This window comes from Aspergillus aculeatus, assembly GCF_001890905.1.
Source record: "Aspergillus aculeatus ATCC 16872 unplaced genomic scaffold ASPACscaffold_8, whole genome shotgun sequence".
NCBI classification, from domain to species: domain Eukaryota; kingdom Fungi; phylum Ascomycota; class Eurotiomycetes; order Eurotiales; family Aspergillaceae; genus Aspergillus; species Aspergillus aculeatus.
In genome coordinates, this window is record NW_017962983.1 from 102,499 (window position 1) to 127,598 (window position 25,100).

General features: G+C 55.0%; 14 protein-coding genes and 2 non-coding genes across 16 annotated transcripts; 8 read left to right on the top strand and 8 right to left on the bottom strand.

The window, feature by feature from the left end:
* Positions 1 to 229: 229 nt before the first annotated feature.
* ASPACDRAFT_t155 lies at positions 230 to 301 on the top strand. Its single transcript has one exon. It is a non-coding gene; the product is annotated as a tRNA-Gln (tRNA).
* Positions 302 to 1,490: 1,189 nt separating this feature from the next.
* ASPACDRAFT_119172 (uncharacterized protein) lies at positions 1,491 to 3,096 on the bottom strand. The gene is made up of 2 exons (XM_020196225.1): positions 2,924 to 3,096; positions 1,491 to 2,870 (listed from the first exon to the last, which is right to left on the bottom strand). Exon 2 carries the CDS (start codon positions 2,614 to 2,616, stop codon positions 1,642 to 1,644), a length of 975 nt encoding a protein of 324 aa, XP_020055936.1. The 5' UTR covers positions 2,617 to 2,870; positions 2,924 to 3,096; the 3' UTR covers positions 1,491 to 1,641.
* Positions 2,798 to 4,901, bottom strand: ASPACDRAFT_1869499 (uncharacterized protein; the record flags this gene model as incomplete). The annotated part of the gene is made up of 5 exons (XM_020197933.1): positions 4,784 to 4,901; positions 4,599 to 4,723; positions 3,649 to 4,524; positions 3,535 to 3,595; positions 2,798 to 3,496 (listed from the first exon to the last, which is right to left on the bottom strand). Exons 1-5 carry the CDS (start codon positions 4,883 to 4,885, stop codon positions 2,798 to 2,800), a joined length of 1,863 nt encoding a protein of 620 aa, XP_020055937.1. The 5' UTR covers positions 4,886 to 4,901.
* A 279-nt stretch (positions 4,902 to 5,180) lies between these two features.
* ASPACDRAFT_29296 (uncharacterized protein) lies at positions 5,181 to 6,035 on the top strand (the record flags this gene model as incomplete). The annotated part of the gene is made up of 1 exon (XM_020199629.1): positions 5,181 to 6,035. One exon carries the CDS (start codon positions 5,181 to 5,183, stop codon positions 6,033 to 6,035), a length of 855 nt encoding a protein of 284 aa, XP_020055938.1.
* A 483-nt stretch (positions 6,036 to 6,518) lies between these two features.
* Positions 6,519 to 8,026, top strand: ASPACDRAFT_29329 (uncharacterized protein; the record flags this gene model as incomplete). Its single annotated transcript, XM_020199631.1, has 2 exons — positions 6,519 to 6,803; positions 6,863 to 8,026. 2 exons carry the CDS (start codon positions 6,519 to 6,521, stop codon positions 8,024 to 8,026), a joined length of 1,449 nt encoding a protein of 482 aa, XP_020055939.1.
* A 952-nt stretch (positions 8,027 to 8,978) lies between these two features.
* On the top strand, positions 8,979 to 10,820 carry ASPACDRAFT_29118 (fungal specific transcription factor domain-containing protein; the record flags this gene model as incomplete). Its single annotated transcript, XM_020199614.1, has 3 exons — positions 8,979 to 9,125; positions 9,168 to 9,501; positions 9,556 to 10,820. The coding sequence occupies 3 exons, from the start codon at positions 8,979 to 8,981 to the stop codon at positions 10,818 to 10,820; spliced, it is 1,746 nt and encodes a 581-aa protein (XP_020055940.1).
* A 95-nt stretch (positions 10,821 to 10,915) lies between these two features.
* Positions 10,916 to 11,764, bottom strand: ASPACDRAFT_28923 (HpcH/HpaI aldolase family protein; the record flags this gene model as incomplete). The annotated part of the gene is made up of 1 exon (XM_020199597.1): positions 10,916 to 11,764. The coding sequence occupies one exon, from the start codon at positions 11,762 to 11,764 to the stop codon at positions 10,916 to 10,918; it is 849 nt and encodes a 282-aa protein (XP_020055941.1).
* Positions 11,765 to 12,207: 443 nt separating this feature from the next.
* Positions 12,208 to 13,221, bottom strand: ASPACDRAFT_28862 (SMP-30/gluconolactonase/LRE family protein; the record flags this gene model as incomplete). Its single annotated transcript, XM_020199593.1, has 2 exons — positions 12,208 to 12,831; positions 12,916 to 13,221. The coding sequence occupies 2 exons, from the start codon at positions 13,219 to 13,221 to the stop codon at positions 12,208 to 12,210; spliced, it is 930 nt and encodes a 309-aa protein (XP_020055942.1).
* A 269-nt stretch (positions 13,222 to 13,490) lies between these two features.
* On the top strand, positions 13,491 to 15,379 carry ASPACDRAFT_29262 (uncharacterized protein; the record flags this gene model as incomplete). Its single annotated transcript, XM_020199628.1, has 5 exons — positions 13,491 to 13,614; positions 13,692 to 13,831; positions 13,891 to 14,076; positions 14,136 to 15,137; positions 15,197 to 15,379. The coding sequence occupies 5 exons, from the start codon at positions 13,491 to 13,493 to the stop codon at positions 15,377 to 15,379; spliced, it is 1,635 nt and encodes a 544-aa protein (XP_020055943.1).
* Positions 15,380 to 15,599: 220 nt separating this feature from the next.
* Positions 15,600 to 15,681, bottom strand: ASPACDRAFT_t170. The gene has a single exon. It is a non-coding gene; the product is annotated as a tRNA-Ser (tRNA).
* Positions 15,682 to 15,796: 115 nt separating this feature from the next.
* ASPACDRAFT_52302 (RTA1 domain-containing protein) lies at positions 15,797 to 16,734 on the bottom strand (the record flags this gene model as incomplete). The annotated part of the gene is made up of 3 exons (XM_020202595.1): positions 15,797 to 16,221; positions 16,279 to 16,527; positions 16,584 to 16,734. 3 exons carry the CDS (start codon positions 16,732 to 16,734, stop codon positions 15,797 to 15,799), a joined length of 825 nt encoding a protein of 274 aa, XP_020055944.1.
* Positions 16,735 to 18,226: 1,492 nt separating this feature from the next.
* On the top strand, positions 18,227 to 18,718 carry ASPACDRAFT_60445 (uncharacterized protein; the record flags this gene model as incomplete). Its single annotated transcript, XM_020203556.1, has 1 exon — positions 18,227 to 18,718. The coding sequence occupies one exon, from the start codon at positions 18,227 to 18,229 to the stop codon at positions 18,716 to 18,718; it is 492 nt and encodes a 163-aa protein (XP_020055945.1).
* A 612-nt stretch (positions 18,719 to 19,330) lies between these two features.
* Positions 19,331 to 20,380, top strand: ASPACDRAFT_1888295 (alpha/beta hydrolase family protein; the record flags this gene model as incomplete). Its single annotated transcript, XM_020198477.1, has 1 exon — positions 19,331 to 20,380. One exon carries the CDS (start codon positions 19,331 to 19,333, stop codon positions 20,336 to 20,338), a length of 1,008 nt encoding a protein of 335 aa, XP_020055946.1. The 3' UTR covers positions 20,339 to 20,380.
* A 172-nt stretch (positions 20,381 to 20,552) lies between these two features.
* ASPACDRAFT_119174 (uncharacterized protein) lies at positions 20,553 to 22,386 on the bottom strand. The gene is made up of 2 exons (XM_020196226.1): positions 21,836 to 22,386; positions 20,553 to 21,758 (listed from the first exon to the last, which is right to left on the bottom strand). Exons 1-2 carry the CDS (start codon positions 22,342 to 22,344, stop codon positions 20,678 to 20,680), a joined length of 1,590 nt encoding a protein of 529 aa, XP_020055947.1. The 5' UTR covers positions 22,345 to 22,386; the 3' UTR covers positions 20,553 to 20,677.
* A 719-nt stretch (positions 22,387 to 23,105) lies between these two features.
* Positions 23,106 to 23,767, top strand: ASPACDRAFT_1856193 (RING finger protein; the record flags this gene model as incomplete). Its single annotated transcript, XM_020197472.1, has 3 exons — positions 23,106 to 23,275; positions 23,328 to 23,534; positions 23,602 to 23,767. The coding sequence occupies 3 exons, from the start codon at positions 23,106 to 23,108 to the stop codon at positions 23,765 to 23,767; spliced, it is 543 nt and encodes a 180-aa protein (XP_020055948.1).
* A 127-nt stretch (positions 23,768 to 23,894) lies between these two features.
* Positions 23,895 to 24,809, bottom strand: ASPACDRAFT_60449 (FAD-binding oxidoreductase; the record flags this gene model as incomplete). The annotated part of the gene is made up of 3 exons (XM_020203557.1): positions 23,895 to 24,022; positions 24,091 to 24,634; positions 24,675 to 24,809. 3 exons carry the CDS (start codon positions 24,807 to 24,809, stop codon positions 23,895 to 23,897), a joined length of 807 nt encoding a protein of 268 aa, XP_020055949.1.
* Between the last annotated feature and the right edge of the window lie 291 nt (positions 24,810 to 25,100).

The following is a 25,100-nucleotide window of genomic DNA, read 5'->3' on the forward strand; positions in this document are numbered from 1 at the left end:
CAACAAGTCGGGCATAGCATAGGACCGTGCTGGGCAGTAGGAAGCAAAAATGTCTTAGGTGAAGTCGGCCTCGGCAAGTGATCACTTTATCTCAAGTGCCAACCTCGGGAGCGAAAGCGCCTGCTGGTGGAGTCGTTTTTGATAGGCTTGAAGGTGATGCAGAATTTGCCTTTGTTTTATGCTATAAAAATACCATAATGTGCAAAAGCAGAGCACTTTCAACACCACAGGTTGTGTAGTGTAATGGTTAGCACCCAGGATTCTGATTCCTGTAATCCCGGTTCGATCCCGGGCACGACCTTTTTTGTTTTTGTCATTTCAGAATGTTTCCCTACCCATCTTCATGTATCTTTGTCCCAATTCTTGATCTATAGCCAGCAACACCCAACAAATCCTAACTTTCCAAACAATGAGAATTTTCACCTGGATCGATAATGTTGAATCGAATTCAACTACAACCATATCATGGTGTGGATGAAGTACTCGGTGGTCCTCATTTGCCAGGTGTGGTTATATATTTCCCTCGCTCGGGAGTGTGCATTGCTTGCGAGGGTCTCTCTAAGACAACTATAAACCACTGCATTGAACATCTAGAGGCTTCTATACCTCAATTAAAGAGAATAAAGCTGTATACATTCCGATTTGTTATGAAGAAACTACTTTCATACAGTGGTGGACTAGAGATTAGATAAGATAAGAGTATGTCGGATCTTCGGTGGATCTTGGCACGGGCTTGACACCCAGTGCTGCTTGTTTTGCTTGGGCATTGAGATGATGATTTCAGAATTCATTGCATTCTCTTGAAAGAGTTGGTTACCAGGTTGAGATCGAGTATCAGATTATGTCCTGGATAACAATCAACAGAATAGGATGGCTATTTCCTGCTGTTGAGCCATCTGTGTCAGGATGGTCATGATACTTAATCGCTCAAACTAGGTATCGATTGCACAGTGACATAATGCTGTATGAGTTCTGTTACTACAAACGGGTACGGGCAGCTGAAATTAGCAGTTTGATACTCGTAGTGGTTAACCTCACGCAGTCCGGATCGACTATTACCTTGAGATATTTCCTCAGGTCTACACACCGTTGCGAGACAAGATGAAAACAGTACTTTCTCACTCAGGGACGAAGTTCGAGACGAGCAGAGGTCAAGAACCCCACGCATTCAGGCTAAATAACCAGCCAGTAGTGCCAAGACTTGACGTGCATTTGCACGTAGTCACATTGCTTTACATCAGCACCAGGGTCTCGGGCTTGATTTCAACCCCGTTCCGATGTGGGTTCCTTGTGTAGCTCTATCTACCAAATATCCAGAGCCTTCTCATGTTGTTACGCATCTCCTATGGTCTGAGCGAGGGCTAGTCCAGAAAATAGCCATTCGTGGGGGTTGTCCCGAAGAAGCCCGAGTTTGCCGTTGTGCAATGTGGCGTTATGGACAATACTTTACTTCAAGCGCAATTACAACAAGAAGCAGGGAGATTAATGTTGTGCAGATTGGGTAGGACACGACCCAAGACTTCTAGGATTGATAACATGACTATGAATGAACTGCACCTTGACGCCAAGAGACAGGATCTAACAACAAAAAACACAGAAACCTCTAACAGACCGACTTGAAAAACAACATGCTTATCCCGATCATAATGTGGACAGATACGCATGCAAATTATCGACCGCAGCAGTCGCGCTCGCCAGCTGCGCCCTCGAAGTGGCCGCCCCAATATGCGGCGTGCTGATGACATTGAGATTCTCCCAGAGCGCCCCGTACTTCTCTCGACTGGGAGGCTCCTGCTCGTGGCAGTCTAGCCCTGCACCCCAAAGATGGCCTTCAGACAGAGCGCGCTCGAGCCCTGCCTCATCGACAATGCCTCCCCGGGCCGCGTTGATGAGGATGGCATCCGGCTTCATGCTCTTGATCTCTGCATAGGACAGCATCCCGCGCGTCTCCTCTGTCAGCGGCACATGCAGCGACAGCACATCCGCCTGCGCAATCACCTCCTCGACGCTTTGGGCGCGCACATGGGGCAGATGCTCCCAGACCCCGGTGGCGGGCATGTAGGCATCATACGCGACGATGCGAGCGTTGAACCCCCCGTGGAAGATCTCCGCCACCGTGCGCCCGATGTTGCCCATCCCGATGATCCCGATGGTCTTGCCGTAGAGCGTGAGCCCGTTGCACGTTTCCTTCGGGACGGGCTTGACCATCTGCCGCGTCGTGATGGAGCGGATCCCCCGCGCCACAGCCAGGGCCAGCGTCACGACCAGCTCGGCGACGTCGCGCGCGTTGGCGCCGGGGGTGTTCAGGATGCGGATGTTACGGGCCTGGCATGCGGCCTGGTCGATCTTGTCGATCCCCACCCCGTGCTTGCCGATGGCGACCAGGTTGGGGCAGCTGGCAATGTCGGCGGCGGTTACGTACGAGCCTCGGATCAGCAGGGCTCGGGCATTTTGTCGCCAGTGTTGGAACTCGGGGTCACTGGGTTGGATGAGGTGGAAGAGGGTGCGGGCGTGTTCGATGGCTTTGGGGGGGAAGGTGTCGAGCACGTAAACGGTGGGCTTCTGGGCAGTGGAAGTACCGCCTGGTGATGGGGATTCAGCGATGCTGGGTGCCATGTTGACTGTGCTTCGTTGGAATAGGAATGGAACTGGTGGATAGTCAGAGAATGGGTTAGTGCAGGAGCTATCATCGTTTATTTGTGGGGTATATGTATACATGATCCGGCTGGACGAGCGGATTGCGAGTCGGAAATCTCCCGTCGGAAGATTCCCGATACCACTTCTTAGGTGCTTTGCTTCATTCTCTGCAGGAACCGGTCAACCAGATGGTACAGTCCGTCTGGCAAGTCTTCTGGGAGCTCTTCAATTGTCTGCGCACACGCGGATTAGTGTTTGTCACACCGCAGACCTGCCACAGACTCACCAATGTCTTTCCTCCATGTAGGGCGACACCGGATAGGTCCCACAGCAGCCTGCACATCGTTCTGAAACAAGTAAATCTCTCCCCAATTAACGTCAGCAAAGCAGTGCATTTGCCAATGAAGCTTGTCTCTCCACCCAAAGGAGAATTTGGCTGACAGACGAGGAGCACTCCTGCGGCGAACAGATCGTACCCATCCAAGAACGACCCTGTGAAGCACCCTTGTTGGGAGCTATTGAACTCTTGGTCGATATACTGCCGGCAACTATTCGCTACATCCTCCTCAAACCCCTGGTCACTTCGAACTATAGTCCTACGAGGAGCTGGCGCTGTTCCTGCAACTTTTGAGATCTGTACAAACCCCCGGCACGTGAGCTGTGCAGTAGGGTCTGCGTCTTGTGACGATGGACCCTGGTTGTGGAGAGCTACGTCTCGCCAATGACGCAGATTGTGATGATGGAAGGAAGCAGACTGGGAGGTTAGTGTGCAGATGCTTGACATGAGCCTAGCGTGCATGAGAACGTGATGTTGTGTATCACCTCCCGGTGACTCGGTTGCCTTTGGGACAAGCGGATTCTTAGTGTTTTCTCTGACAATCTGGCAAGTAGGCTTACCTTAAGAGTGATGTCCTCATCCTCGATACTGAATGGTCGATCCATGACGCAGCTGATAGCTCTACAGCGTGATCAGACGCTATTTGTCACAGCAGTAGAACGGAGTGTACCAACCGATCAACTACATAGAGACTCCAGAATATGCGTTTCCTTTCGAGTACCTCTGCTTCAGTCAGATTCATCTCCGGCTGTGGCTCTTTGTGAAGCTTCAATGCGATGCACTTCTTCATGGCAAGCCCAATTAGATGCCAGGTGGAGCCTCCCCGAGGGTGGAGGATGGAGAAGTGAATAAGCAACAGCAGACATTCGACCACTTTCAGGCCGTCAGTACTCTGCAGAACGGCAGGAAGATGCTCCGTGGCCAGGCTGTGTAAGTCATTGGCGAAAACCCTGGAGTCGTGATCTCCGGACAGCAGCATGCCCAGGGCAACGGCCATGCAGGCTCGGAAGATTCGGAGGTGGAACTCTGCGGAGCTGCTGCCTCCGATCTGGCATTGAACCTCGCCACTAAAGGTCGTGACCACACACTGTTTTAGGGTGGGCTCATCGAGGGGAAGATAAATGCGCTGGCTCCCTTGGAGCAAGTTTCGAAGGCAAGATTCGGCGACTTCCTTGGTGATTCTGCTGGCCGCACCCACAGCTGGTAGAGCACATTGTCCTGCACCCAAGCCTACAAAATGGGATGGATTACCTCCTGGAATCTCAAGCGCCGCTCGGACCATGCTTGCCACGCCCAGCTGCGGAGGGAATCCATGCGTCTCGTTGCGTGGCTCGGCCATGGCGTTCCGGGAGAGGAAGTCAATATCTCCCATGGTTGCTTGCACCGACTGCTGGGTCGCAGGAGTAGGGTTGGTCACTGGAGAGTCAGTAGAGCTTTCTGGGCTGACATCGTGAGTCCTGGAAGTCGACCCAGGGGGCGCAGGAACCGGTGCTGCGGCACGTAGGCAAGCACGCTGGCTGCGACCATTACTGTGAAGCACTTGCGCTTTTCTTTTCAAAGTCTCCACATAGCTAGGCAACGGTTACCCAGGAGTATTATCTTGAGCGTGTGCTGTGCTTCTTACTTGGACATAGCAGCGTGGGAGATGCCACTGGCTTCCTCTGCCGTGCAGCTGATTGACAACTGCCGCGATTCGCATTGTGCGTTCGCCTCTCGACAGCTGGTACAAACCGGTAGCAGTCGATCACACTGGGGCTCATTAGATCCTCTTTTGTTGACACAATGTCCTAACAACGCGCTGGGCCTCACCTTCTGTTTCCGTTTAGCGCATCTCTCGCATGCTTGGAGTCTGCGCTTGCCCGGGGTGACAAGATGATTCGGTCCGGAACTAGTCCGAGGGCTGGGTTGCATCCTGAAGATTGACAGGCTGATCACAATTGAGATTGCGTTGAGAGACGACTCCTCCTCAGTAATGAAGACAGACAAACCCCGTGAAACCCGAGGGCCAACTCGCCAAGAAGTGGAGCAAATGCCAAGGTATTGTGGCATTACTAGTAAATACTGCTTCACGAACATCGGGTAATTTCCGAGCGCCGCATCTCGTTTAAAAGTGCACGGATGCCGCCAATGACAAAGCTGTCGTTCAATAATACTCATACAAATTGCATCCCGTACTGTACCTTGATAACCCGCAATGTCGAAGTCAATGCTCCCCCGCGAGGCGTGGGACAGTCATCTCCATTGCCTGGACCCACAGCGTTTCCCGTTCAAGCCAACGCGCGCCTATACCCCTCCCCCGGCCACGCTCGAGAGGATGGTACGACACCGGCAGACCAACAAGCTGATGCTCGTGCAGGCCTCCATTGAGGATGGCTATGAAGGGCTTCTGGCTCACCTCACCGAGTGTCCGAAGTTGTACCCATCGATCACCATCCGGGGGACCATCTGCTGCGAATCGGAGCTGGACCGGTTGACTAAGGAGGAGTTCGAGCAGTGGCACGAGGCTGGTGTGCGCTGCGTTCGCATCCACGGAGTCTATGGGCAATGCAGGGACCAGCCAGAGCTCATGCGGGACCAACTCCGAGCATTGGCTGGGTCCTACGGGGTGCGTGTGCTGGGGTGGTCCATTTCGGCTCAGCTTCCATTACCAGTGTGGGCTTCTTTGAGACCTTTCCTCATAGAAGAGAAGAGCATGCAGGATACTATCCTCATCGCGGATCACAATGGCTGTGCGGAGCCAGATGACATCGAGACGTCGGATTTCCGGGCTTTCATGGATCTGCTAGGGTCGGGAAGGTTGTACGTGAAGATCGGGGCTTTGTACCGTCGCAGTCCGGACGACTTTCTCCGAATGGAACCCGTCATCAGGGCGATGGCTGAGCAGGCACCTGATCGTCTGCTCTGGGGGAGCGATTGGCCACACGTGGTCACGAGGGGTGGGAAGCTGCAGGTAGGGGATGTAGATGCTGAGCTGGCTGCGTTGCGGGGATGGCTGTCGGAGAAGGAGTGGCGTCAGATGCTTGTTGATAATCCACAGTCATTGTTCAATACAAACGAATAAAACTACTTTTAACATAACAGACTGAGCACACGCTGGATTGCATTTCAATCGTATGACATACAGTACAGTACCAGGTAAAAGCTTGAGGTCGGAGATGGCCCGCAAGGAGACGCGACCCCACCCGGTCTGGAGCCAACCCTAACGAACCTCGTTTCTGTCGGCAAATCTCCGTCTCTCTCGGTGGTTGTTGGTTCTCTTTCCCCAACTTCCCCGGATTCCTGTCCCCACGAGGTGTCTCGGAACTGAAGGTCCTGATAAATACTCCAGCCCGGTCTGGGAGAGAAGCGACTGTTGGTTCCTGCATTCGAACCCTATAGAACTTTGCCTCACCCCCGTTGTGTGAGTCCGATCCTTTCTCTTGTATTCTCCACCCCTATCTTCGGGATGAGTGTGCGCAGTCTCAGAAAAGACGAATTGGAGCATGAAGTTAAGCCCGAGAATGTCTGGGTCGAAGATTGTGCAGCCGACGGAGGCTCCGGGGTCATGGCCACTTATCGGGGCTACGATCCAGAGTTCGCTCGCAAGACAGAGGGTGAGCTGCTGAAGAAGATCGATCGTCGGATCCTACCTTTGGTCCTGCTCATCTACCTGTTCAACTATCTGGATCGAAACTCCATCACGCAGGCCCGAGTCTATGGGCTGCAAGAAGACACCCACCTGAAGGGAGCGGAGTACCAGACCGTCATTTCCATCTTTTCAGTCGGATACATTCTCATGCAAGTCCCCTCCACCATGCTCATGACCAAGCTTCGACCCTCCATCTACCTGGTATGTTCAAATTGTCTCTTCTCACAATGCGATCGATGGGGAGCTGACCAGATATACAGCCGTCATGCATGATCGTCTGGGCGATCGTGAGCGGATGCACGGCAGCAACCCACAACGTCGGCAGTATCATGGCAGTTCGGTTCCTGCTCGGGTTTGTCGAAGCCCCCTTCTTCCCCGGCGCCATCTACTTCCTCAGCTGTTGGTATACAAAGAAGGAACTGGGAGTGCGAACCGCATTGCTCGTGTCGGGCATCCTGCTGTCCAACGCTTTTGCGGGACTCATCTCCGCCGGAATCCTGACTGGAATGAACCACACCACGCGCATCGCATCCTGGCGATGGCTGTTTATCATCGAAGGGCTTGCCACCGTTGTTGTAGCCCTCGTGGCCATGGCCTTCCTACCCGACTTCCCCGCCACGACCAAATGGCTGACTGAAGCCGAACGGATCGTGGCGCAGGCGCGTCTCGCCGAGGACGCAGGCTCGGAGAACGCACTGGAAGACGAAAAAGTGCCCTTGCCCCGAGCATTGGTCTGGGCCGCCAAGGACGTGCGCACCTGGATCTTTGCCTGTATGCAGATGGCCACGACGGCCACCATCTCCTTCTCCCACTTCTTCCCCACGCTGATCAAAGAGATCGGGTTCTCCAACAACACCATCGTGCTCCTGCTCACATCCCCACCCTACGTCGTGGGATTCTTCTGGGCCGTAGGCTGGGGCTGGTGGGCCGATAAGCGCCAGACTCGCTCCATTCCCGCGGGCGTGTCAGAGGGGGTGGCCATTCTCGCGGCCATCCTGTTGATTGCGGTACCAGAGTCCAACCAGTGGGCGCGGTATGCCTTTACATTGTTGATCTGCTGCGGAACGTACGGCGTCTACGCGACCACCTACGCCTGGCTGTCGTCGACCATCGTCCAGCCCCCGGCGAAACGGGCCGTGGCGATCGGCATCGCCAACACCTGCGCCAACGTGGCGTCGTTGTTTGCCAACTACTTCTGGTTGGACCAGTATGAGCCCACGTATCGGGTCTCTTGGGGATGTATCCTCGCTTTTGAGTGTCTCGGAATGGCGTGTATCCTAACGCTGCGTTTTCTGCTTCGTCGCGCCAACAGAAGGTTCGAGGACTTGGCAGCCACGGTGGATGTGAATGACGGTGTTGCCATGCAGAGATTGGATCAAGACTCGCGGCGCGCCATCTTGAATGGGTTCCGATATGTAATCTAGCTTGACTGTGCTTGTACACACCTTGATTGCGTGTTCGTAGGAGGCGGTTGTTGGGAGGGTCAGGAATGCTTATCGTTGTGAAGTGGAGCTTAGTCAAAATACTTAACTCATAGTACCCCACGGCATGGTACGTCATACTATATGCTGGAGATATTGTACTTATTTTGAGTCGTTGGTGAATTTTCCGTCTGAAAAGTGATATCGCTCATTCATCTCGGAAGGAGAATTGCCGAGGACCAAGCAGAGTACCGTACGATAACTTACAATACGCGGGGCCCCCGCATTTCCCCACTCGAAATCTCTTTTATATCATGTAAACCCTCGTGTTTCGTGCCAGCTTTGTTGGCTGCATGCCAAGAACCGTCTCCTCCTTTCTCCGAAAAGTTAAGCGCACCATGCTTGATGTAGACGGCCTCGAGTTGAAGCTACCCAGACTCCCAGCATGCCAATCATGCTATACCAAAAAAATCAAGGTATGGTTCAGCTTCTCCACGTCTCCCCCGCAGAAGCAACGACGGGGCCTAGTTGACCACATAACAGTGCGACAACGAGCGTCCTAAGTGTGGTCCCTGTAGTAGAGCAGGAAACGGTTGTCTCACAGTCAGTCTCGATGGCAGTGAGCCTGTCTCACGCGAGTATGTGCTCAATGCTGCCTCTACACGCCACTGCTGACAGGAGAAGATACATCTGGGAACTGGAGCAGCAGACGCAGGAAACCCAAGCGCCTGAGGCTGCGAGGGAAGCGAATACCCCGGTCTTATCAGTGCCTTCGCCGGTTGTTTTGAATGCACCAGCAGAGAAATCCGTTGGAGAGCAGGAAACCCCAGCACAAGCAACACATGCATGGACGTCGCCGGCAGACCCGTCTCCTAGGGTGGTGGAGTTCTCGGGGATCAAGTATGTCCTCAACATTTCCCGAGCGTGTATCGTCTAATATTTTCATCCCAGCTTCATGAGCACGCTTTTTGCAGACGCCAGATGGAGAGACCAGAATGTCAGCCTGTTGCAAAACCTGTCCAAGCCCTCAGCGGTACTGGAGACCTCCATCCGAGCCAATTCCCTGCCCCCGCCGGAGGAGGCGCACCTACTTCAATACTTAGTAAGTAACGTGCCTGGTGCTGAATGAGACACTTGGCTGAAGGAACATAGTTTGAATGGCTCCCACGTGCAGAATCCCTTCTTGCTGCGCCGCGACGTCCAACAGCTCTATCATTCAGTTTTCTCCAGTGCTCACGGCGCTGCGTCCCGACCACATCTCCCTCTCCATTTGCAACGACAGACTGACTTCCGAGTGTTCATGATTCTTGCCATCGGAGCAGTGCCTCTATATCGATCTGGCAGACACCCGAGTCATCCATATGGGTACTTCCTGGCCGCCATGAATTATATGGATTCCAACCTACTGTCCAGGGGGCTAGACTCAATACAAGACTTGCTCCTAGTCGTGAGATTTGGTATATACCATCACATCGGTAGTACACATCTTTTCTTCGATACTCTACCAACCAGAAAAGCTAATTCCCATCCAGGAACATCCATCTGGGGGCTCACGACACTCTGCATGCGTATGTGCATCGAGCAAAACCTACACAAGCCACCTCGCTCGAAGCCCGCGAGTCGAAGAAGCCTCCTGCATCAGCAAATGCAACGGCGAGTGTTCTGGGAATGCTACATGATTGACCGCTACAGCTCCATCACCCTGGACCGGCCCTTCGCGATCGCCGACAAGGACATCCAGGTCGGCCTTCCCGCGGACGCCAGCGACGAGGAAATTGATGCCGCAGAGGCATCCGGCTCGTTTCCGGACCTCGATTCCTTCTGCCGGGCGATTGCCTGTCGGAGTCCAGGCACGACGACGGAGCTGTCGGTGTTCTTCCTCTGCGTACGGCTGCGGAAGATCACCTCGAAAATTCACGCCAGGTTTCGGCACCAGGAGGCCCCAGTGTCGCCAGTCCACCCTACTACGATGCAAGACATCACGGCCTCGGGGAGAATATACGGTGACCTCGAAGAACTGCTTCAGGAGCTGCAGGAGTGGCGTCTGTCGGCGCCGGTGTTTCCCGCTCCGCAGAGCCTGTACCAGATGCAGGCGTGGTATGACCTGCTTCTCATGCGGGAGAGACTTCTGCTGGTGCGCAAGGCGATTGACCTGGTACCCAAACCGGGCAACACACCCCCGGAAGATCTGCTGTCGCTCTGTCTGGAGTATGCGATTGCGACGATCCAGACATTCTGCCCGTTGTTCGACGCCAACACGATCACGTACACACGCAGCTATTTCCAGATGCTCTTCACAGCCGGGCTGTCCGTAATGTTCTGCCTTTCTTCTCTCGCGGCTCCGACCTCTGCTGTGCGGGGGCAGGCCGTTGAGGCAGTGGAGCAGAGCGAAAGGGCCCTGAAGAGGATGGGCAAGGAGCTACCGGATGCAGTGCACTACATCGCCGTTTATGAGGCGTTGCGCTCGCACGTTATCGGCAAGATGCGGATGGCGCCGAGGTTAGCTGCAGAGTGGGATGAGGCTTGTCGACACGAGCGAGCAACCGCACAGGAAGAATTGCTAGTGCAGGACGATGCCAATCACTACCCAGCCAACTCCCCTGGCCTCAACCACAGACCGCCCTCCAGCAACAACAACAACCCTCCGCTCGAGAATGACCCCCAGCTTGACCCTTCGCTCTTCTCACTCGACATCTTCGGCGACAGCACCTTTTGGAACATGGAATACGGACTGGGCGAGTACGCGTACGGGGATCCGCTGCTTTACTCCTCGCTGCTGCACGACGAAAGTCTATGAACATTTGCAACGATGCAGAAGACACTCTATAACATGATGTATATATGACTGTATGATAATCTGACAAACATTCTTCCCCTATACCCATAACCTATTCACGTCGACTTGGCAACCCTCTCCCCAATCTCCGCATAATTCCTCGCCATCTGCCTTAACCCCGCCTGCAACATCGACGCATCCTGCCCACTCAACGACCACGACGCGCCCAACTGAAACCACTTCTCCAGAATATCCAACCGACCCCCAATCCCCCCGATCCCCACGGGCTTGCCCGCCTTCCTCCCCGCCTGCAGCACCTTGGTGACCGCATCCTGATACAAGGCACTATCATACTTGCCGGGGATCCCCAGATCGGCACACAGATCATTCGACCCGACCAACACACCATCCACCCCCTCGACCGCCAGGATCTCCTCAGCGATCTTCACCGCCCCCGGCGTCTCAATCATAGGAATCAGCATCGTCTCGCGATTCAGCACCTCATTCTGCGTCAGGGTGGGCACATGCTGGAAGTTGAACGCGGGAAGGTTGTTGGTGCACCCGCGGGCCCCGAGGGGCGCGTACTTGGCGTACTTGACGAGGGCATGCACCTCGTCGAGGGTCTCGATGTGCGGGACGACGACCGCCGACGCCCCCGCGTCGAGGATCCGGCTGATGTGCCAGTGGGACTTGCTGGGGCTGCGCACCACGGCCGACACGCCCGCGTAGTTGCAGGCCAGGATCAGCTGGCCCACCTGGTGCAGGTCCAGCGCCGAGTGCTCCATGTCGATGAAGAGGCCGTGCACCCCGGCCATCTTGCACATCATCGGGATCTCGTTGCTAGTGATGAACTTGATGGACATCAGCGGGGTGATCTCGCCGGCCAGGATGCGCGTGTGGAAGGGGTTGGAAAGGGTGTAGGGGTGAGGGGTTTGGTCGGTGGGGTGGGGGGTGATGGAGCCCATTTTGGTGGTGGTTAATGTTGATAGAGCTGGATTGGAGATCTTGGAAGAGGAGCTGTCAGGGAATATTCGTGTGGATTTGGATTGTGGTGTTACAGTATCATCGAGCATGCTTGGTGGTCCTTATAACCCGGCGGCGCTCCGAGGGCTGCCCGGAGATTCTCCAGTGCTCATCGGAAATTTCCCGCCGCGTCCTTAGGGCACGCATCGTCCTCCCGAGCATCTGCCCAGTGAACCTTTTGGGCACAGATATGCATCGGTCGAGGATGATCAGGAATCACGGCTGAAGCTGTTGCCGGATACGCGTGATTCACCTATCAATCCATGCATACTATTGTCAGTATTAGCCTAAGGCATCAATATGACCCTACTCACAACTCTACGAGCTTCACCGATCTATATCTCACAGCCTCTCAGTATAGAACCTGATATTCTACTGCATCATACTATCCCTTCATTTCCCGGGCAACAGGCACCCCGCGACAATGCCACCTGACAACCTGCACAACCCCCTCAATGCTATCGGTAATAAACAACGACCGCCCATCAGCCCCCCCAAACGTACAATTCGTCAAGTTCCGTCCCCCACCCACTGCACTCACAATCCTCGCCTTTGGCACTCCCTCCCTATCGACGACAAACACCGACGCCAGACTGGGATGACACACGAACAAATTCCCCTCCTCGTCGACGGCCAACCCGTCGGGCCCCGCGCACCCGAACGACTGGAAGAACAACCCCACTTTGCTGGTGGTACCGTCGGCATGTAGCGGGAGGCGCCATACGGCGTTGGCCCGCGTCATGGCCACGTACAGGAACCGCTCGTCGGGGGACAGGGCCAGCCCGTTCGGCGAGACGCCGTTGGCGATCAGAGTGTCGAGCTTTCCCGCCGGGGTGAGGCGGTATACGCGGCCGGTGGGGTCGGAGAGGCCCGTCTGACCTTGGTCCGTGAAGTAGAGGTCGCCCGTGGAGGCGATGATCAGGTCGTTGGGGCCTTTGAAGCGCTCCAGGTTACGGCGGGGCAGGAGGGGGCTGATTTTGTTGGTTGAGGGGTCGAAGAGCAGCAGGCCCTGTGGTTCCATCCTTTGGTCAGTGGGCGAGAGATGTAACTGATGCGAACGGATTTACTTCAGGGTGAGGTGAAGTGGGCATACCTGCTTGTAATCCGCCACCACGATACACCCGTCCTCGCGCACCACCAGCCCGTTGGGCTCCCCGTCCCACCGGACACACTCGCTCACATTTTTGTCAATGTCCACTTTCAGGATCCGGCCGTACGGGATGTCGACGAGGTATAGATCCCCGTTGGAGACGTAGGTTGGCCCCTCCAGGAAAATATCCGACGCGGGGTTGGCGGACCCCGGGCGCCATTCTGTGGGCTGGCCGGTGCAGCGGAGGGAGTCCGGGATGCGGACGTAGATCTCGGCTTGGATGGTTGGGGGCGGGGGATAGAAGTTCATCGTGGTCAGGTCCGGGTACTGGTTGTCGCGGAGAATTGACGGCGGATAACTTGGGCTTGGGACGGAGATAAATATCAACGCAGTTCATTGGGGCTGGTCGGAAATTCTCCGACGAGTGATGTCAAGCGGGGGGTGCATTAGGGTTGTGGTCAGGGTTGGCATAAGCTGGGGAAATGCGGGGCGGGGAATGGTACGATAGAGAAGATCTATATTTCTGATGTGTCCGAGGGGTGAAGTTGGGCAAGCATTTGCAGACTCTAACCATCACGATGGGTCTTATTGCAGACGCGAGAAAGGCTATGAAAGATGCCCCCAAGGGCACATTCAATCGCCATGTTCTGTTCTGTACATGTGTGTTTGCTCTCGCTGGAGTATCGAAGGGATTCGATGAGGGTAAGTGGTATTACTTTAGCCAGCTATTGTTTCACCTAAAAAGTCTTCTAAGTGCTGATATCTCCTGTGCATGCCAGGAAACATCGCATCTCTAGTCTCGCAGTCTCACTTCAAGGTTCGATTTGGTCTTGACACGCAGAGTCCCACACAATACTCCAATACTAAGGGCTGGATCGTTTCCATCGCCACCGCCGGTGCTGTCTTTGGATGCCTTGGGGTAAGAATGGCCATGAGGCAGTCTTGGCTTGAGCTGACTATGGACCAACTCTGAAACAGTGCTCGCCCGTCAATGATCAGCTAGGTCGACGCTGGACCCTCCGAATCTTTACCCTCTTCTATGTGGCAGGAATTCTCGGTCAAGGTCTCTGTCATGGCAATCTATCTGGTCTGTATGCCTCGCGATTCATCGCGGGGCTGGGTATTGGACCTCTCTCAATTGTGCCGCCCGTCTACATCACCGAGGTAATTTACTTGTACAAACAACCCCATGTTAGTGTTCTCAACTGTCATCCACATTCCAGATCTCGCCAAAAGTCATTCGCGGACTTCTCACCATCCTGTTTGCATCTTGCCAACAACTAGGCGTGGTGCTGGGTTTCTTCATCAATTACGGAGTCACAAAGCAGTATCCTGGCGTGGACACACAATGGATGCTCCCTACCCTCCTACAACTGGCTCCGGTGGTTATCTGGATCACGGGCTCCTTCTTCTGCTCCGAGTCACCCCGCTGGCTCCTCCTCCGTGGAAGATCAGACGAGGCAGCCACAGCGATGTCTCGCCTGCGCGGCCTCCCTCGAGATCACCCCGTGGTCCAGACCGAACTCGCAGGGATGGACGCACAGATTCTCCACGAGATGGAAGCCACCAGCAACGCCAGCCTGCTTGACCTACTGACAGAAACCTTCGGCCCTGTTGAGAACCGCCGCCGATTCTTCCTCATCTTCATGGCCACCCTGTTCTCGCAGTGGTCCGGCGCCAACGCCATCACGCAGTACCTGCCCAGCATCTTCGCCTACCTGGGCATCTCGGGTGACGAGTCCACCTTCCTGACCACGGGCATCTACGGAATCGTCAAGTTCACCAGCACGGTGTTTTTCGCCCTGTTCATGGTCGACATCCTCGGCCGCCGGCGGTCCCTCCTCGCCGGCATCGGCCTCCAGCTCACCACCCTGATCTTCGTGGCCGCGTACCTCGGCGCCACGCAGACCATGTCCACGGTCGAGATCCAGGCGTCCGCCGGTGCATCGCGGGCTTCGACCGCCGCCATCGTCGCCATCTTCCTCCACGCGGTCGCCTGGAGCATCGGCTGGTTCAGTATCCCCTATCTGGTCGGGTCGGAGGTGTTCCCCATCCGGATCCGGTCGCTCAATGTCTCCCTCTCCATGGCGTTCCATTGGGCGTTCTACTTCGGGTGCTCGCGCGCGATGCCCAGTCTGCTCGCGGCGACGCATCAGTGGGGGGCGTTTGTGTTCTTCGCTTGCGTTTGCTTGGTATCTTTGCTGTATGTTTACTTCGCAATGCCGGTGAGTCAGCCCTATTCGGGTGGACTGTTAGCAGAATCTGACTGGGCTAATGTGAGTAGGATACGACGGGACGGTCGCTGGAGGAATTGGATGGTCTTTTCCAGCGGCCCTGGTATACAGTGTATCAGGTCGCGTACAAGTCAGTGCAAGTCGCTGAGAGTGAGACAATGGAGGCCAAGGGTGAATGGGGTGGGAGGGCCCAGCATGTGGAAGAGGGCAGGCGAACTAGTCAGGTCCAGTAGTTGTCGGAGCGTGTTTATGGAAAGCGCGGGTATATAGTTGGGTTGATGGATACACTAGAGCCTCTCCAGAGAGGAACAGGTCACTGCGTTCCTGACTTGCTTCTAATTGGGACAATGACGATTGCCTGTGTAATCGGGCATCAAAATGCCAATAGTCCATCCAATTCATGGAGCTATTCCCGTGAAGACCCACCGAGGCCAACCCACCAAAAGCAAAAAACGACAACAGTCGGATTTGAACCGACGCCTCCGAAGAGAATAGATTTCTAGTCTATCGCCTTAGACCGCTCGGCCATATTGTCTTCAGATGGTGATTCGTCTGTAGTTTGAATTTATCACGCAAAAATTACCGAAGCTTCAAATGAGTCTCTAGAACAACCACCCCGACCACAACGCAACATTCCACACCCCTACAGCCTAAACCCTATTATACAGCCGGTCCATCTCACCTATATTTTTTCCGCGATCAAGGATTTGGCTCGGATGATACACCACGAAGATTCCCATCATGATCAGCATAAGCGCCGTGTCGAAGACATAAGCATACGCCTCATGGCTCTGCAGCGACCCCGTCGACCCCTGCGCATACTCGATGACCCGATAGAGACAGCGAACCAGAATCAGCCCGCTGGCCGCGTACAGCACCCACAGATATCTCTTCCACGGTACGCTCAACGTCATCGCGGTCGACGTCGGGTTCGCGGTGATGCGCCTGTGGAAGACGAGGGCGACGGTGACGAAGAAGCCGAAGAAGAGGATCTGCACGACCAGGCCGACGATGATCACGTTCTCGCCCAGTTTGAGCGTGCTGCTGGTCTTGGCGCTGGAGAGGATACCACCGCCTGTGAGACCTTGTCAGTTTCAGTTTGCGGAATGGAGTCCGGGGAGGTGCATCGTACCGCCGCACTGCATCAGAAAGGCGAGCACGTCCCCGAGGACGAAGATCTTGGTCATCCACCGCGCGCGGATCAGACACCGCGAGTCGCCGTCGGTCAGGGTGACGATGCGGCCCAGGATCATGTAGATGGAGGCGGCGAAGAGCGACGGGGCGATTAGGATGAAGAGGCTCTGGAGGGCGTAGGGCATGACGGTGTAATTCGGTTTCTGGTGGGCGCTCACGGCCCGCGCGACGTACCCGATTGTCTCGACTATTGCGACCGCATTAGCTGAGTCTTGGGTTGGAGAAGAAAAATGAAGCTCATACTTAAGCCGCCGATCACAAAGGATGTGAAGAAGTATGCGCGCTTTCGAACTAGCAACCAGAGGTGGTACGCGGTGGCACCGAGGAAGAGAAAAAGCGCCAGCAGGGCGCATGTCACGGACGGGGTATAAGCATAAAGGGTTGTTTCCGCCATTGTGATTGTTTTTGTCTGGATTAGTGAGTATAGAGTACGATTGAAGTCAGGTTAAACACCCCGAATTGAGGTGCAAATGCTAGATATATGTACGATACAGACTTCAAACTCTTGAATCAAGGTTTGTGAGTGTGCAGGCAGCAGTGTGTAGATCTTCAGGAACAATTCTAAAATTGGTAACAACAAGACATAAAAGACGAAACAGCCTTTGGTTCACTGCATGTTTTGGGATAAGAAGAGCTGTTGTCGACCGACATCGTGGCTCTAGGCCCTGTTGTGCGAATACGAAGCCGAACCCGAGTCCGAGATCACTCGGAGATAAGATAATCAACGGGTCGAGCCATGCAGCTGGCAGTGTTTTTATGCTTCCGTATTCGTGCTCGAACTCGCTTCAAATGCCCTGGTTCCATTCTTTGAAACTTTGAAGTCTGAAGTTCATGATTTTTCTTGTTTGCCTAAGTATGATACACTCAGCGCGCTCCTGGTAAAGGCGTACGCCGTTCTTGACGCTGCTGGCATTCAGGGTCAATGACAACGCTAGTCGAAGAAAAAGAAAGAAAGAAAAAAAAACAAAACAAAAAGAAAATTCTCGATGCAGACCCAAAGTTGGAAGTTTCTGGATTTCAGAACCGCTTAGCGCGAGGTGCCTTCGGAAATGGTGTGTTGAAAAGAATTAACTTCTATCTTCGGCATGGATAAAGGACCGGACTTGCGGGGGTATGTAAACTGGGCAGCCGCGTCAGTCACTCCGTCCCTTCGATTCTCCCCCAAATTTGCCTTTACATCGCGCCATTCAGCAATATGAGATCTTCCCAACCGTCTTAAGTACGAACTACGCGCTCAACTACGAAACCAGATCTTTCTAATCTCTTGGGGAATGCGTACATCGCCAGTGAATGACCATTCGAGCCTCAAACTGCGGAGGAGTACTTCAGCCCGCGCGGCATGTGCAGCAGGGTGACCTCCAATGCTAATTGGATCACTTCAGCATTCATACTGGCAGGAAGTAGATGATACGAGCCCGATAAGGGCATCGGGGTATGGCAAAGGATAGACACCGAAGAGGAGTGGTTGCGGTACTGGGTACATTGACGTGATAGCATGAGGTTATTGTATTCACCGTTCTTCTTCAGCTGTCTTCATCTGTATGATGAGCGGATCGATCATCACAGGCATCATCCATATGTGGTGACAACGGCTGGCTGGATCACCCATGTGAGAATGGCACCGTTCTCATGGTATTTCAAGTGAATATCGCAACCAGACGCTAAACCCATATATACTTACCACCTCTTTTCCTAACTGAAGAACATGAGAACAGATTTCTCCCCACAACACACTCCATCATTTAAAAAATAACACTTATCATCAGCTAGCCCAATATCAACCTCCTCTTCTACTCCACAACTTCCCACCACTTCCACTCCCACCCACCCACCGAAATCAACATCGCCCATCAAAATCAAACCAAAACCTCAAGACAACCAGCACAATGACCCAGATCGCCGCCCACATCAACCAGCTCGCAGTCCTCACTTTCACCCTCATCATGACTACCAGCCTCGCTCCAGGAATCAAACGCCATCTCACCGCCATCATCGACTCCTCGCCCCTCGCCGCCGGCCTCCTCCTCTACTGCAGCATCTCTTACCTGATCAACCACAGCCGCTGCGGCCTGCTCGTGTCCACCTACTTCGCCCAGCTCTACTCGACCATCGCGACTGACTACTTGTGGAACCTCCTTTTCTGGAAGACCCTTCCTGCGACCGGGCTGTGGGCCCGAGCACTGAAAGATGAGCTTTCCATGCGCAATGATCTGTGTGGCTGTGAGGGAGCGGCCACAGTGATCCAGTGGTGCTTCGATCCGTACGCGCGGGTGCTGCTGGTGTGCGAGTGGTTGGGCTTTCTCTGCGTTGGGATCTATTCGACGGTCTTTGCGGCCAAGGCGGTTTACCGACTTCTCGGTGAAGGACATACATATTAAAGCGCAGAGAGAAGGCACTAGTTGATATGAGTTTGAAGAAGTGATATCAAAGATGATGTGCTTTGTTTACGATATGGTGAGACTAGGGTAGAGCAAGGCATTCGAGAGATACTGGCAGGCGAAGGAGTGCTGACCTGGCGCTGGGCGTGACAGTTTGTCATTACATATGTTCCATGCGATTTGCATGCTAGTGTGGCTGATCTTCTGACTTTGATGTAATCAGTGGACCAGTATGAGATTGTATTTCTAAGCAATGGATTTATGGAGGTGAGACAGCCAGTCCCGGGTTTTGGAACGCGTTTAACTCCGACAAGGCTGGCGGGTTTTGCCCGATCGGGACAAGCTCGGTTGCATCTACGAGAACCTTAGATCCGATGCTATCCCCGATGGCTACTTGAAGTAAGATCGTAGCATTCGCGAGTTTCTCCTGCTAGGCTTAGTGTCCTGTTCTCAGACGATCTGACACGATCTGACAGCAGCACGCCCGCACCACGAAGCCGAAACATGAATATAAATACAGCTCGTCGTTCCATCCAAATGCTGCACCCTACCAGCATTTATCAACGCACTCTCAAAGTAACAGTACTGACGAAACAGAGACAAATCTCCAAAATGACCACGACCACTGTCAACTTCCGCACTATGCAAGATCACGCTCTCATCGGCCAAGCCGCACAGATCGCCGTCCCCGCCCCCGAGCAAACCATCTCCATCAGCCCGGTGGTCCTCCCGGCCCCGAACCGCATCATCGACCTGCATATGCGCATCACCGCCCCGACCACAGGCAACAGTCCCCTGCCCCTCATCCTCCTCTCGCATGGCCACGGCCACTCGAACCACCTCTCCTCCCTGAACGGCTACGGCCCACTCGCCCACTTCTGGGCCGCGCGGGGCTTCATCGTCCTGCAACCGACCCACCTAAGCTCCAAATCCCTCAGCCTCAACCCCTCCGTCGAGGGCGCTCCCTTATTCTGGCGCTCCCGCGTGGAAGACATGAAGCTCATCCTCGACCATCTCGCCCTGATCGAGAACCTTGTCCCCCTCCTCAAAGGCCGACTAGACCACACCCGCATCGCGGTAGCAGGCCACTCAATGGGCTCGCACACGGCCGCCATGCTCCTGGGGATGCAGCTGACGGACCCGGCCGACGACGACAAGGTGGTCGACCTTTTCGACCCGCGCATTAGAGCAGGGATCCTCCTTACGCCGATCGGGGAGGGCGGGGACGCGCTCAGCCCCCAAGCACATGCGATGTACCCGTTCCTGCGCCACCCGAACTTCGCCGCGATGCGCACCCCGGCGCTGGTCGCGGTCGGGGACGCCGATGCGTCGCCGCATCTGACGGTGCGCGGACCCGAGTGGCACGCCGATGCGTATGTGCACAGTCCCGCGCCGAAGAGTCTGTTGACGATTGCGGGGGCCACGCATGGGTTGGGGGGCATTGCCGGGTACGATGCTAAGGAGACGACGGATGAGAGCGTGGAGTTGGTGGGCGTGGTGCAGCGGGTGACGTGGGCGTATCTGCGGGCGAGGCTGCACGGGGACGAGGAGGTCTGGGAGGAGGCGGTTAGGGTTGTCCGGGGTGAGCTTGAGGGGTTAGCGAGGGTGGAGTCGAGATGAGGAGGAAGGTGGGTTGTGGCAGCGCCAAGTGGTACAGTACAGAAGCTTGAGTCCTGAGTCCTAGGTAGTCTAGATGAAGGACTTTGATGATCATCTGAATATCGGCAAGGTAATGAGAAATTCTATGAATGCGTGTTTTGATCCTATACTCGCACTCTGTGATCGTAATCTGGATTTGAGTGCAGGTTTTACAAAGTAGGCAACCAAGCTCTATGTAGTGGTAAGTGTGTGATTGTCCATCCAGAGAACAAGACTTGATATGGTTATCTTCGGTTTTTTAATTGAACCCCTTATTTCCTCCATTCAGAACATACCCCTCCATTGATTCTCACCACAGAACTACCGACAAGACACCACCCCGCCCTTCCGCCCATACCTCGCCGCCAGAAACGACTTATGCACCTCGGACACATTCACCTTCGACAACCCCCCCATCAGCCGCTGCACCGCCAACTGCGCCGACCGCACACTATACTCGGTCATCAGCGCCGTCTCCTCCGGGATCTCCACGTACTGTCCCACTAGCGCCAGATTCCCCAGATCCGCGGGGGTGATATCCGGCCGATCGCCGGGGTCGCGTTTGAGGAGCGGCGACAATCCCAGCGGGAGGACGTAAGGCACCGTCCTGGCTTTGGGGATGATCTGCGCGGGTGGGATGTTGAGGCTGCTGAGGAGCTCGGCGAGAATCTCGTCACCGCTGCATGCGGGCATGGGTTTGTGGATGTGGTGGCCCGGTGCGTCCGGGGTGAAGCCATAGCCTAGAATGGAGCGGTTGGAATCATCTTGCTCTTGCTGCGCCTGCTGGGGAAAGACGAGCTTCAATGACCAGTTGCTCTCTGCGATGGTGGCATCGACGGCGGGATGGGTGCCCAGGACGCGGTGGTGGAGGGCGTTGAACTCGGCTTGCGGCAGGTGGATGACGAACATCCCCAGGCGGGATTCCGGCAAATGAGTGCAGAAAGAGGCCGGATTGCCGCACTGCGAGGATTTCTGGGCGAGGGCAACCCACAGCGCCCAGCTGGGATCGTCGAGGAGGCTTTGGGTGCTGGTGGAGAGGGCGGGCGGAGGGTTGGCGGGGGTGCCGGTCGCGATGCCTGACGCGGCGGAGCCGAGCGTCACGATGAGAATGTCCTCTGCCCGCACGGGCAGTAGCATGGAATACCCACACGGGTCGATCGCTTGAATCTCGCTGGCGGTTTGAGGATAAGTGTCTGGGTGGAAGTGGATGTCGGTGACGTGGAGGCTGTGAAACTCGACCCCCTGATTCCGAAGATAGGCTCGCAGCGGCCGGAGGACGGTCTTCCGTAGGGAGAGTTGTAGCGGGTCAGCGATCTGGATGCTGTTGCCGATAACCTCGTCGAGGTATTTGCTGATGTAGCGATGGAACTCGACGGCGGAGTGCGATGGGCGTAGGCCGAAACTGGAGCCCGACATCACCCCCTTTAGCATCGTTCTCCCAGCCGGAGACAGGATGCGTCAGGGAAAGGCGGGATTTACCTTGATGAGAATAGCCTCCAGAAGTAGGTGTCGAAGAAGGACTCATCGAACACCAGCTGAATGCTCAGCCCTTCGTATGCTTCCTCGTCCTGCAGGAGGAAGTGGAGGATGTCCTTGCGGTTCTTGCGCCAAACCTGTTTGCGGCCGAGATGGCCGAGGAAATGGATAGGCTCCGACATAAAAGCCTCGGTGCGGTCTCGGGTACATGTCGCAAGGGATTCGTCATGGTGGAAGGTGGGTACGTCGAGGAGCTGGGGTTGATGGGGTTCTTTGGCTGATGCGCATGGCAGGTCCTGGCAGTGACTCGTACTAGACGTGATCAATCGCTTGTGTGTCGACTTATTATCTCGGATAGTGCCAGTAGACTGTCGGTGACCTCTTGAATCTAGGATACGGATTCGCTTGCCGGGGACCTTGGCCTCATTTATCAGACAAGAGGCAGCAACCAAGGACTCGACCCCACCACCTATCAACCACACTGTATGTGGTCGACGATTTCGAGTGGTCATGATGGTGTGTGCATAACATGTGAGCGTTGGGAAATGATCTCCTGCCTACCAATCGAGGTTGGGGATTGGCAGGGCCTGATTTATACATCTTTTGGGGGGGGTGGCTCGTGATACCTGAGTGACTCAGCCCTGCCAGCTCGCCTACTCGTGAAGGCAGATCTGGTGCCTTGGTTCAAGAGGGTAAGGCGTGGGCCGTCGCAGGCACAGCCCAGACATCGGCTAGAACTGCCTGGACCTTCGCATTGCCCTCGTCTCCAATCCAGCTCTACCGACATCATGTCGAGAAGGGTGAAAAGACCGAGTCTCACAGGAAGACATGGTTCCGAGTGTGGAGTATGAGAAGAGAAGCGGTGAATGGGGAGGGGATCGACGGCAGCGAGGGCTTTGTAGTGGGGGGTCGCGTGACGGGCCAATGTATGGATGCGGCGAACCCAAACCATAAACCCCCGCGTATTGCATCCATGGCTACAGTCCATTTCCAGTGAAAGACTGGAGCCTCAGCATGATCACCCTGATCTCCCCCCTCCATGCACCCCCATATATCACATGAGAATGATGCGCAGTACCCGGGGTCAGGTTGCTTTCCGAATATCAAGTTCGCCAGCCCCCAGATCACTATATTATCCATTGATGGCTCGTAAAGTAGACAATGAATCGTACTCGACTTCTCTTGCAGGCTCCAGTTTTACGATCAAGATGAATGGCTGTGCTTGGCGAATACCTTCTCGTGCAAAAGGTCGTCGAATGTCTGCTCACGAACCATGTCACCGCCCTTCGTACAACGACCAGCCCCCGGCCCTAGCCCGCCGCCTTTGAAGGCTCCAGCATGGGTCCACGCCGAGTATGGAACCCTCCCGCCTAAGCAGGACGAACTCCCACTCTATCTTTGTGTTCTGTACATCATCGTCCTGTCGATAACGGTGTTCATGCTGTAAGTCATGACTCGTTAGCTGAGTACTCACTTCCACGCTGATTGCGCCCAGGGTCATTGTCAAACGCCGCTACCAGGCAGACTTTACACCCCCAAACACTGCTTTCGAGCCCATCCTCCCGTACACCAGTCGCAACTCGGAGGAACGGCGACTGCTCTACTTCCAGCAAAGCGTGCTGAAGAATCTCTATGGAGACTGGTGGGCTTCCATCCAGACGGAGCGGAGCAAGCTGATGGGGTATAACAGCCCTGCTGTCTGGTGAGTGCGTGTCACGGATGTTTAGGATTGCCATTTTGAGATAGCAAGCCACTGACGTCGTGTGTAGCCCCATCTGCCTGGAAGTCGTCACCCAGATGCAACTGATCTACCTGCTCCCATGCAGGCATGTCTTCCACGATCGCTGTCTGGACGGCTGGGTTATGAGTGGCAGGAACACATGCCCGCTGTGTCTGGATATCATGGCGAAGCCCGGGAGGAAAGAGATTGTGTAAATAGTGGTGGGTTTATATACCAGAAGACTCACAAATAACAGAGCCACAGATTGTTGTGTAGACTCGTACGTACATATGTTAAATGTTAGCATAGCCACGCCAGACACCACCAAACGCGACCGAGAAGCTATTTTCGCGTGTCTAAGGAGGCACTGTCCAGGCTGCCAAACAGCCCATAAGGATCGTATTGCCTTTTCAGTTTCTGCAAGCGTGGTAGGTCGTCCTGGCCAGAGTCTTCCACACCGTCTTTCGGCCCTGAACAGATTAGCATCGTACAGTCAAGGAAGTCCTACGATAGGGAAATCCAAAATGGTGGAACATACCACCATCTGCCTCGCTGCTTTTCGTAGACCCTTCCTGCCTCCCCTGGGGATACACCCTAAATACCAACTCAGTGGCAAGACCGAACACCCCTCCGGCGTGGTGCAGCGCCCAAAAGAGATCGGGCTTCTCCGTGCTCGACGTTGTGACAATATTCCCATCCGCCAGGACTATCTTGACGCTCACTAGGTTGTCGACAATCGAGCCAGGGCAACTCGTCAACCAGCCAGTTCCTGCTCCAAGACCTGCATCGGCTGTAGAGCCATGCCCAGGGGCCGGAATGACCGTGAGGCCCGATGCGCCCGCAACGCCGACGAGCTCCTCCCATCTCGCGCCTCCTTGAGCGGCCAGTGTGCGTGATGCCGGATCAACCACCACTTTGGACATGCGCGCCAGACTGATGACGATCCCTCCCTCCTCCCCCGATGAGCTACTTGTTGCAAAGGCGCCACCGTGGACGATAATCGGAATGTGGTGTTTACTCGCGTAGCTGAGAACGCGCGAAACCTCGTCGGTGGTCGTGACTTGGACGATGGCACCCTGCCTCTGTCAATCATGACACAAGCTTGAATGCATGAAGACATACCGACTCGACCTCACCCAGCTCGAGACAGCGACTGCGCTCCGCGTAGTCCACATCACTTGGGGTGTGCACCTGCGCCCGGGTCTCCTGCAGCGTCGCTTTCAGCTCGATCGCGCGTCGGCACGAAAGACGGGTCATCTTGAATAGGTCAAAATACGGTAAGCTTGCGGTTTCTATCGCTGCGGCAATGCTGCTACAGAGCTCAAAGCAAGCTGTCAGGAGCTCCCAGGAATCTACCGAGCAACAGCTTCCTCGGACGGAATTTGGATCGGCGGTGGCGAGGTTACCGTAAAGCCAGACGCTCTGACCCAACCTTATACACTCGCGACCCAACAATGAACCACAGAAGCATTACGAGCACCGCAAGGTTTGACCCCGGTCGTTCCAGACCCATCGATGAGACTCCGCATTTTCCCCGGTCTTCGGCTC

Excerpts from the sequence above, each read along its gene's own strand:
- ASPACDRAFT_119172 (XM_020196225.1), bottom strand. The coding sequence starts at position 2,616 with ATGGCACCCAGCATCGCTGAATCCCCATCACCAGGCGGTACTTCCACT.
- ASPACDRAFT_119174 (XM_020196226.1), bottom strand. The coding sequence starts at position 22,344 with ATGACCACTCGAAATCGTCGACCACATACAGTGTGGTTGATAGGTGGT. Across the intron at positions 21,759-21,835 it reads TGGAGGCTATTCTCATCAAG|TTTCGGCCTACGCCCATCGC; the intron begins GTAAATCCCGCC and ends GTCGGGCTCCAG.